Source organism: Dermacentor silvarum, chromosome 3 (assembly GCF_013339745.2).
Source record: "Dermacentor silvarum isolate Dsil-2018 chromosome 3, BIME_Dsil_1.4, whole genome shotgun sequence".
Classification (NCBI taxonomy): domain Eukaryota; kingdom Metazoa; phylum Arthropoda; class Arachnida; order Ixodida; family Ixodidae; genus Dermacentor; species Dermacentor silvarum.
The window spans coordinates 210,255,625-210,266,833 of NC_051156.1; the positions used below are offsets into that span (position 1 = coordinate 210,255,625).

The window sequence follows — 11,209 nt, forward strand, 5'->3', positions numbered from 1 at the left end:
ACTCATTTAATTTATTCACCTTAAAGGCCCGTGGGCTTTACATAAAAGGGGGGGGGGGGGTGTAACTTCTAGTACGCCGAAGTTTTATTTCACATTTCCAATAGTGACGTTCAAAAGGCAGATACAGGGCACCTACACTTGATTGTCATCTTTTGGCGCTGAGACAGGGTTGCCTGTGCTCTTTGAACGCCAGCGGTCCTTGAGTTCCGCGGCGCGGGTTTTGCGTCGCCTCTAGAGATGACGCCACGCAGCGTAGCGCCTCCTTCAGGCGCCTTTCTTCTTCTAGCTGCATGGGCAGTGCGCTCTGTCTCCCTGGCGTCTTTCGCTGCCTGTCGGTGCCGCCGTCAGCCGGTTTTCTTCTTCTAGCTGGACAGCGCCCATATGCTCCAGTGCACAGTATGGCGTGCTGCGGTGTGGTGAGGTGTGCCGTTGCGAACATGCACTACACTCATTTTAAGGTTGTGGCTATTATCAACTCCAACCAATCTGCTTTGCCTGTAGCCATTTCTTGCTTACATCTACTCTCGATTAGGGGAGAGCCAGCAATTTTTCTTTATTTCATCTTTCAGTCAACAAGGCTAATCAAATTCGGTTTCGTAGACGTCGAGCAGGACGACTTCTCCAATCCTTCGTGTATAGACAGGAGCTTCTGATGTTATAGGCGTACTCTCCGAGCTCGCCTTAAACCTCTTACATGATGACCCTCTGTAGCTTCAATATCTCAACCACGGGTGGGAGCTGCGTCTCTGTCACGCGTTAAAAAAAGACACATTTCGGGTTTTCTTGTGCAACGCAGACCTTAACCTATAACGGTGTGAAGGTCAATTTCTCTCTATCTCTCTCTCTCTCCCTCCTCCTATCTGCTTGCGCGCGTGTGTGCGTGCGTGCGTGTCAGATGGGGAGAGGGGGGTGGGGTGCTCCCTCCCAAACACACAAGAGCGCCATCTAGAAAGTACTATACGAGTACTTAGATAGAATTGCGAAGAGTGCCACTATGCTGCTGTTAGTTGAACCTTAGAGAGAGAGAGATAAAACTTTTATTGGGCCGGGATGGGGTTAGGGAGAAGGTGGGCAAGTGAGATTCGCCCCCTCCTCCTACACATGCACATTTACCGGTTTGTTAATGTTTCTTATAGTGTCATGTACACTGCATTGAAGTAGCTTCTTTTTTTGCGTTATCACTGCTTCTCTCGAGTTTGTATAAAGTTTTACTGGTTTTGTATAATTGTTTTCACTTCGTACTCGCTATGTGGGTCGATTACAAAATGGAATCATGTTTTCTGTTTTGTGCATAGGCCGCCTCTCTGTTGAGCTGTGTGTAGGATGACAGGGCCCACGTCGGCAGATGACTTCTTCTTTAGCCTTAGTCATGCAAGACCATCCTTGCGTCTAAAACAACTCGCAATAAATAAACATAAAGTGCTGGGGGTAGAGTCATGTGCTTTGGATTTGGCTACACACCACCACTTGAGCTCCTATATCACCCGGACATCGGAAAAGGAATGGTATTCAATTGGGCGTCGGCACCTTAACAGTAACGCAAGAAACGTCGCAAAACTGTGCAATGCAATAGAAAGAAAAAAGAAGTTTGAAGAAACAGATAAACCTACTTTTGTTCAGTGGCTTTCCTGAAGAACAAGACATAAGTTCTGCGTAACTGCATACCTTTCCCAGCATTGCTTGGGTTCGCGGTCTCTAATTCTTATGCGCTGTCTTTCTCAATTGCAGTATGCTGATTCTCCTGGGTACAATGGTCGGTGGAATCGCACAGTGAGTCAACCCAGCTTTCCTTTTCTTTTTTTTTTTTTTTACTTTATTGCACGTGGCGGGGTGTCGCAGTGACTATCCTATAGGAAGGAAGTGCCTATACGATAGGAAGAGTGGGCTACATTTTTTTTGTAACGCATGGTAATTTCGTTCGCAACCTTCTCTGCGTTTGCGATGTATAAATATTACTTTCCAGAGTGAACTTTCGAAACGCCAGCTAAATTGGCCGCCTCCCGGCAGAGGTAATTTGCGCGAGAGAGACATCGTTGCCGGCGATGGTTATAGTGCAAGTTTCGTAAGAGCCGCAGCAAACAAGTCAAGCGTATGGTATGGCTCTGAAAACTAACCACCGTCATGTGTTTCTTGCCTTTGGCTTAGTGGCGAAACGACGGCCTGCTGTTGCGGAGATTAGAAAGGAAAAGAAAATGAGAAATGAAAACGGTAGTTGTATTTTGCGCGCATTCTGGGCAACAGCGCGTATAACGTACGTGATGGCAAATGGCTCCATTAAACGGTCCGTTGGTTCATTAAAAATTTTTTTTTGGACTCAGTGTTTAACACTCGCCCCAGAAAGCAGTGCTTTGCTATAAACTATCCAGCTTTTATTTCGGTATCCTGGCTGGAGTGAACGTGAATTCGTGTATGTGAATGCTTATTAAAAACGTTTCGAACGTGCCTGCGCGATTTGTTTGTTTGGTACCCGCCGTGGTGGCGTAGTGGTTTTGGTGATGCGCTGCTAAGCCCGAGGTCGCGGTATGAAATCCCGGCCGCGGCGGCCCCTTTTCAATGGGGCGAAACGCAGTAACGCCTGTCTGCCGTGCATTGGGTACACGTTAAAGAACCCCAGGTGGACAAAATTAATCGGGAGTCCCCCACTACGGCGTGCCTCATAATCATATAGTAGTTTTGGCACGTAAAACCCTGGAATTTTTTTTTTTGATTGCCAGGTTGCTCGCTCGCCATCTCCTAGCCTCATGTCGACTTCAGCTTGTGGTGCGACCATCGCGTTCTGAAGATCGTCTCGGATTTCATTACGTTAGTTAATTTCAACTGTGATTGTTCTGTACAAGCTATGTGCGTTCCTCTTGGATGGAAGCAACTATATATGTAGGTACAACGTGCACCTACGAACATTTTGTGCCGCAGGGCAATCTTTCGAAAAAAAAAAAAGTGAGACATTTTGCTTATTGTGGCGCCGTGTGTGCGTGCCTTTATAAAGCCTATAGACGACGCGAGTTCTTACTTGACCGCCACCGATCTCGAACGCTTACTATGAGTCACTAATAATAACTTCAAAGCAGCTTTTAGAAAACAGACTCTGCGAAACATCATTAATTCGCGGGTGGTCGATCCGAATGATTGGTTCTTCTAGAGTTTGGCTGCTGGCCTTATCATTCATTATCTGTGTCGCAGATGAAGTTCGACAACCGTAGTTGGGCAAGTAAAAATTATAATTTTTAAAAAAGCTTTCTTTCGTCGCATCGGTTAGCAGAGCTGAAAACTTACGAAACCGCCGCAACGCTTCCTTTTCTGCGACGGAGTTCGGTCGAATGACGTTCTGTAAGCACTTTTTACGCGTTTCGAAACTCGGTAACGATCGGGTGTGCAGACACTGCTATGCGGGCGGCGAGATTGAGCAGATATACTGGCTAAGGGAAGGATTATTAAATCGCCCAAGCTCGGTGACCTATAGAAATGAAAAAAAATGTATGGGTTCAAAAATATACAAGTTCATCGTTCTGCCTCAAGCACTTACGATAAGCCTCTCTCGGTGAAGTTTCAGAGCTTTCTCTCTTGTGAAAGTTTCGTTTATAACGAAGAAGTCAGACTAGAGGCGCAATTCACGGAGGGGTGTATCGTATTAATTCGTGGCTGCTGTCAGCGTTAAGAGGAAGCTTTAGCTCGGCCCCAGCTACGACGATGCCTATTAAAATACGTGTGAAACGAATAGATGCTCTTCCAAGATAACCCCCTGGGCCCATTTTGATGAAATTTGAGGCATTTAAGAGGAAAAGGATAAGTTCTACTGGCTCTTGGAAACGGAATTTCGAATTACGGCCTGAATTCATTACAAAGATTGCCGAAAGTCGGTGTGTGTAAAAATTATAGAAGCACAAAGTTTACAAATCCGCAACTCTGCACCAAGAACAGATATCGCAGTTCTCTAAATTGTATTCGTCAGAACATCCAAAGCGGACAAATTTTTTATATATTGATAGAAATCTTACGTTAATTTGGCACAAAGTTTACGAAGGTTATGCAAAAGTGCATCTCACTATATTAGTGTGTATTTGAGAGCCATGTATAATCCACCAAATGTGTCTGCTTTAGATGTGCTGTTAGATGTATTTACCGAATCGCGATGTCGTTTTTTCGTTGCCGAGTTACAGAGTTGTTAACTTGATAGTTTCGTTTTCCGAAAATTGTGGCGGCACATTTCAGCGGCACTTACACGGAGTTGAGCAATGCTCACCGTCCTCCGTAGTACCTATAGGCAAACGCACTAATATTAGAAGCAAGAATACCCAGCAAAATGTCCCCATATTTCGCGAAAGTCTCTAGCAAAAGCCCCAGATGTCTCTCACGTATGCGCACGAAGCACGGGCAAATGCGAAGAAGAAGCTCTCTTCCAAGATGTGGCACGCGGACCGCTATGCGCAGCCTGCTTTTACAGTGTTCTATCCGGGCTAGGGAGCGCGCGTTTGATCACGTGATCGCCAACATCTTGTGCCCCGTCAAGCCACCATCCTTCTAGGTTCACCCTCGTGCGCTTTCCCTCGTACCCAAAACATACGGAGCCCGGGCGCGATCTTAAGTTTCTTTCCTGCTTGGTCAATTCACAAGTGCACCTTTACCGAGGCTCACAGCTGTCCACGGGTACTCAAAAATAATTGAATTCAAACTAAGATGAGCTGAAACTTACAAGTACAGCACTGGCGTGTGCTACTTCGTATTGTTTGCTCTCTGTTGCGAATATTATTAACCAAGTAGCCCAGCGCAGCGTCATACTCGGTCGGTTGCTCGCGATGGCGTTCTGCTGCCTGAGCGTATAAATTAACGGGTTTGCTTTGCGGTTGTATTTCGAAGCGAGCAGAATGCAAGTCTACCAAGCGTGAGTGCACGTTGAAGAACCCCGGGTGGGTCATAATTAACCCGGAACCCTTGATTGTGTCGTCGCTCATTGTGGCATGCGTTTTGCCTTGAGACGTCAAGCCTCATCGTTCTATGAATAAAAAATGTCGTACTCATCGATTAACTTATTTTACTATATATTACTCCTAAAATTTTTGTACCTTTATGGGAATATAAAGGGTGCTTGATTGTCCCATGGCTAGCACCTTCACGTTTAAAGGGCAAGATCGAATCGTTGGTGAGTACCAATGAAGTTTACTCATTTGCCGGCTTTTTGTGGCAAGCAAAAATTATGGCAGCTGCGACAGGCGACAAGGTAAGTGCATTAAATAAGCTTTCAAAGCTGTCGTTGTCAAACTTTCTTGTCAGATACACTCAAGTGGTCAGAATTATTACACAGTTTTTTACTGTCTTTTCTCATCGCAAGAGCTCTCTGTCGTGTGCAATAACAAATTTTATAGCACTCAAGAGAGCGGTGCTACCCGTGGGACAAGGAAACACCCTTGAGGGTGTAAAATGTTTTAGAATGATACGGTACTCGCTTAAGTCAGCCTCGCGCACCGCATGCACCGCCTTCTGAGCCAGTCTATAGTTGTTCGCTGTGCTGGCTTTTACGCGCTTGGTGGCTTTCAATCCGGTATACGTTCGACAATTGTTTTTTCCCAAAATCGTTTTGTATTTTTTTTTTCTCGCCGCAGCTTCACACGCTCGGACTACGTGCCGAACTTCTCGCCGGACTTGTTTTTCCTCTTCCTGCTTCCTCCGTGAGTACCAACCACTTCCGGTGTTTCATCTATTCTTTTTTTCTTCTTTCTTCTTTTTTTTTAAGTATTGCAGCATCGATTCCGGTGCTTTTCCCTTTTCATGTGTATATTCCAAGTTCCGGTATTTCGTTTTGATAGTATTTCAAGCGGATGCCTTTTTTCCCCCTTTTTTTACCTATTTGTGCTATATGCACGAAATAGTGTAGTGCACATTCTTCTTTTTCGTTAATGTTTTTTTTTATTTCCACGACGTGCCTTCTCTGCAGTTCAATCGTTAAAGATAGGGTACCGCAGGGACTTCTGTCTTTCGATAACTATTACTCACCCTATTCAAATGCAGTTAAAACACGCAATTAAACTTATTGGGAGTCTGCTTAACCAATTAGAATAAGCATGCTGTGTCTTAATAAATAAAAGGAGAGAGAAAAAATTGTAATTGCTATTGGAAGCACTCTTTCATACTTAGGATTTCGGATCCTTCTTCACTTTTACAACTGCTCGTAAAACGTTTAATGTGTTTACAGCTTTGTGAGCAGCAACTGACGAAGCGTGAAATTTTACATTTTACTTGACAAATTTGCCTCTGTTTAATTTATTCTTGCAAAAAAGTTCCTTCGCAAAATAGCGGCGTTTCCTACAGCCGTGTGCAACAGATTTGTCCGCTGTCGACGGTCTAAGAGATGCTGTTTGCGAAATTGGTTTATGAATTGTTATTGCAAAGTTGGAGTGCCTAGCATGAATTTTAAATTTTAAATTAGAGTAAGTGAAGGATTTTTAGTACACCGAGATTATTGATCTCACAGACCTTACACGGTACAGTACCTACAAAATAAGAAAAACAAATGCTTACTGTTTTGCATGTGAGAGTTATGACTTTGGTCTCGGCAGCATTCAAGGTAAGGTTATTATCTTTGCAATATTTAGAAAAGGAAAATAGGTCCGACTGCAGGATGGGACAGTCATCAACATTGTGAATCTTCTTTAAAATCTTTGTATCATTGGCATATATAAGGAAATAAAAATTCCGAGAGAGAGAGAGAGAGAGAAAGGATGCATAGAAAGGCAGGGAGGCTAACCAGGGGTAGTTCCGGTTGGCTACCCTGTACGGGGGGAAGGGGTTGGGGATAAAAAGAGAAAGAGAGTGGAAGAGGGGACAGAGAGAGAGACGAGCACGAACAAACCGCATACACTATAGAGCGGTAGGGGGCGGCGTTGTTAGTCTATCGTGATGGCCCGTAGACCGCAGGAACTTTAGTAGTGCGAATAAGGCCTTCAGCGGAGATGTTCTGTCGGAGCACTGACCTAAAACATTTAGTTCCGTCAGTGGACGATTGTCCAATTGGTCCAACACTCTGCACAACACTTGTCTTTCGGCATTATAGCTCGGGCAGACCCAGATAATGTGTGCGAGCGTCTCATCACTGTTGCAAATGTCGCACGTGGGGCTGTTGACCATTCCAGTAACGAAGGCATATGAGTTAGTAAATGCAACGCCCAGCCACAGACGGTACAGCATCCGCAGGCGGTGCAGTAATCCGGGCGGTAGATGCATCCGTATATCCGGAGACAACGAACGCAAACGACACATAGTGAAAGTGTTCGAGTACCACAGGCGCAAAGCACATTCACGGGACATCAATCGCAGTCCCGCCGCAGCGTCTGTTCACGAAAGTCGAATAAAGACACGTTGACCACTTTCATGTGCAGATCGGGCGGCCTCGTCGGCGTGGTCATTCCCGCTGATGTTGCAATGTCCTGGGAGCCATTGAAAGATTATGTTGTGTCCCTTGTCATGGCTGCGATGATATATCTCTCGTATTTCTGAGGCCAGTTGTTCATTAGGTCCGTGGTGCATAGGGCTTTGGCGTCGTCAAGGCGTCGTCAATCCGTGGGAGGGGGTATACGTCCTTCTTCGTGATTTTGTTGAGGCGACGATAATCGACACAGAAACGTAGGGTTCCATCCTTCTTCTTCACTAACACCACGGGGGACGCCCACGGACTCTTGGACGGCTGGATGATGTCGTCGCGTAGCATTTCGTCGACTTGTTGCCTTATGGCCTCGCGTTCGCGCGCCGAAACTCGGTACGGGCTCTGACGGAGTGGCCGGACATTTTCGTCGGTTATGATGCGGTGCTTGGCGACAGGGGTTTGTCGAACTTTTGACGACGACGAGAAGCAGTCCTCGTATTGCAGGAGCAGAGCCTTTAGTTGTTCTTTCTTGTGCCTGGCAAGGTTCTGATTGACGTCGAAAGTTTGTTCAGGTACTATAGTCGTCGTTGCAGGTGCACTGGAATCCGTGAAGGCGAACGCACTGCTGGCTTGTACTATTTCGTCGATGTAGGCGACCGTGGTGCCTTTGTTAATGTGCTTGTATTCGGGGCTGAAGTTCGTGAGCATCACCCTTGCTTTCCCGGCACGTAGCTCAGCTATGCCTCTAGCGACGCAAATTTCACGGTCGAGCAGTAAGTGATGATCGCCCTCGATGATGCCCTCCATGTCTGCAGGCACTTCGGTACCGACGGAAATCATTACGCTGGAGCGAGGCGGAACGGTGACTTGTTCGTCAAGAACATTCAAGGCATGGTAACTTATGCTTGTATCCGGTGGTATCGCGTTGTGCGTTGAAAGCGTTATCGACTTGGACCTTAAGTCGATGACTGCACCGTGTTGATTTAGAAAGTCCATGCCTAGGATGACATCCCTGGAGCAGTGCTGCAGGATTACGAAGCTCGCCGGGTAAGTGCGGTTGTTTACCGTGACTCGCGCTGTGCAGATTCCAGTCGGCGTTATTAGGTGGCCTCCCGCTGTCCGGATATCGGGTCCTTGCCAGGCTGTTTTCACCTTCTTCAACTTGGCGGCGAACGGGCCACTGAAGACGGAATAGTCGGCTCCAGTGTCGACGAGAGCGGTGACGTTATGGCCATCGATGACCACGTCTATATCGGTAGACCGGCGTCTGGCGTTGCGGTTAATTCGTGGCGTCGGATCACGGCTGCGTCGGCTTGCTCTGCTGCTGCTACGTCGCGTCGGAAGGTCTTCTTTCGGCGACGAAGTGCTGTCAAGGCTGTTGCTAGGCGGCGTACTGATATCTCGTCGTGATGAATCGCGAATCGTCGTCGTCGGCGGCGTCGGAGGATCTTCGGCATTGCGTCGTACAGCAACCGCACCTCCATCGGTTGCTGCCTTTAGTTTCCCGGGTAAGGGCTGGGAGATCGGCCCCGGGTAGGACCGTTGTACTGACGGCGATGCGGCGAGATGTAGCGGCCTGGTGACGGCGAGCGTGAGGATCGTCGTGGTTGCCACTGGGCTCCGGCGAGGTAGTCGGCGATGTCGCGCGGTCGTTCACCTCGATCGGGACGCGGCGCGTTGACGGGGAACCCTCGTAGGCCCATCTCGCGGTATGGGCATCGGCGGTAGACATGGCCGGCTTCCCCGCAGTGATAGCAGAGCGGGCGGTGGTCGGGGGCGCGCCGAATGTCCGTCTTCCTCTGGTAGCTGCGCTGGGCGACGGGCGGGCGTGCTGGCGGCGGCGGCGGTGGACGACGGAACTGCGGCGTTACGGGGCCCTGGCGCGAGCGCGGAGGGGGGCCTTGACGACGGGCGACGGCGGCGTAGGTCAGCGCTACCGGCTGGGGTTGGGGCGATTGTGGCTGCACATCGGGAACTCCAAGTGAGCGCTGAACTTCGTCTTTGACGACGTCGGCGATAGATGCCACGTGAGGCTGCGACCTGGGAAAGAGCTTATGCAGCTCCTCGCGAACGACCGCTCTGATGGTCTCGCGCAGGTCGTCGGCGCCTAGCGCTTGAGCGTCGGCGTAGTTGGTCAGGGCACGGCGGTTGTATTGCCTGACGCGCATTTCAAGCGTCTTCTCGATCGTTGTAGCCTCGGAAAGAAATTCGGCGACAGTCTTGGGCGGGTTGCGCATCAATCCGGCGAATAGTTGGTCTTTGACACCCCGCATCAAGAACCGAACTTTATTTTCTTCAGACATGTCGGGGTCGGTGTGGCGGAAGAGGCGAGTCATCTCCTCTGTGAAGATCGCGATGTTCTCGTTCGGCAATTGCAGTCTGGTTTCTAAGAAAACTTCTGCCCTCTCCTTTCGTACGACACTCGTGAAGGTCCTCACGAAGTTTTCACGAAAAAGGTCCCACGTAACCAGGGTGGTCTCTCTGTTCTCAAACCAGGTCCGAGCAGCGTCATCCAACGAAAAATAGACATGGCGTAGCTTGTCGTCGTCGCTCCATTTGTTGAACGTCGCGGTCCGCTCGTATGTCTCCAGCCAGGTTTCAGGGTCTTCAGCCGATGATCCACGGAAGGTCGGGGGCTCCCGAGGTTGTTGCAGCAGGATGGGGGACGCTGGGGCTGCCATTGAGGTCGTTGACTTGGCCTTGATCGCTGTGGTCTTCTCGGGAAGAAGTCCGTACTCCGGCAGAAGTCCTTGCTGCCTACGGCTAGCTCGCTGGTCCTTGGTGACGTTGGCGTTGTCCTCCGGTTTCGGGCTTGGATCGCGGCTTTGCGGGGGCGTTCGCTGCATGAACGCACTAGCACCTCCACCAGATGTCACGTAGTAGTGACGCTGAAGAAAACAGTCGTAAAACTGTGTACGACGAAACTGGTTGTTTATTGGGCGAACCTGTGCCCACAAAATCAGGGTACACTCAAAGCACAACGATAGCGGCGAACACAGTCGGCGATCGTCGAAAATTTGATCAGCGGCGAAAACGCGTCGGCTTTATACCTGAGTCATCGAAGGTTCTAGATTAATCCCTGATGCCCGCGTGTCTTCCAGAAAGTTCTAGACAATTCGCGTCAGTCATGCAATCAGATAACAGAAGCGTCGGTGAAAACAGGCAATGGAAAGAAGCATCGATAACGTTCTAGAAACTTCCGATACAGGCGCGTCCTGCGCCGAGCGATAACGTTTAACACCTGTTAGCCGGTGGAAAGCGGCCACCGGTGAAAGATAAACATGTATACGTGTCAGTATGCACTGAAGGGCTGCCTTGGAATCACTAAAAACTATCCTTTGTTTCGGTGGTTCCTGATTAATGAAATCAAGTGCAGCACGGAGTGCCACGGATGGAAATAAGAGAAAGGCAGAAGGCAGGGAGGTTAACCAGGATAACGTCCGGTTGGCTACCCTACACCGGGGGAATGCACGGAGTGCCACAAGTTCTGCACTCGTCGAGGTGGTAACAAATGAAGTTTTTAGCTTGACGTCTTTAGATTTTGCCTGGATGATGACTACAGCAGCAGAGCTGTTGAGTTTTACCGAACCATCTGTGTAGGCATGTTGCCGGAATCTTTGGACGTTGTAAATGTGTTCCAAAGTGCCTGGCTTGAAAGCTTGCAACGGCGCTCTAGATTTCTTTTCGATGCCCTGATTGTCAACTGTAATTGAGGCCGGTGCTGAACCACAATGGGACTGATAACGTGTAGCAGAATGAATGTGGATCGGCAACTAGGACTGATGTCTTATTACAATACTTTTGGCAAATGTTGAAAAGTGGCTCTTTGCTGGCAAGCAAGCCAGATGCTGTAGG

General features: G+C 48.6%; 2 protein-coding genes across 2 annotated transcripts in view; one reads left to right on the forward strand and one right to left on the reverse strand.

Moving 5' to 3' along the window:
• The window catches only part of LOC125944429 (sodium/hydrogen exchanger 3-like), a 28,865-nt gene extending 23,198 nt beyond the window's left edge, over positions 1-5,667 (forward strand). The window contains exons 4-5 of the mRNA XM_049664914.1: positions 1,729-1,770; positions 5,598-5,667. Coding sequence (XP_049520871.1) covers positions 1,729-1,770; positions 5,598-5,667 — 112 coding nt within the window. The remainder of the gene's footprint in view (positions 1-1,728; positions 1,771-5,597) is intronic.
• Positions 1-11,209, reverse strand: part of LOC119446596 (sodium/hydrogen exchanger 3-like) — a 411,172-nt gene that overhangs the window by 284,280 nt on the left and 115,683 nt on the right.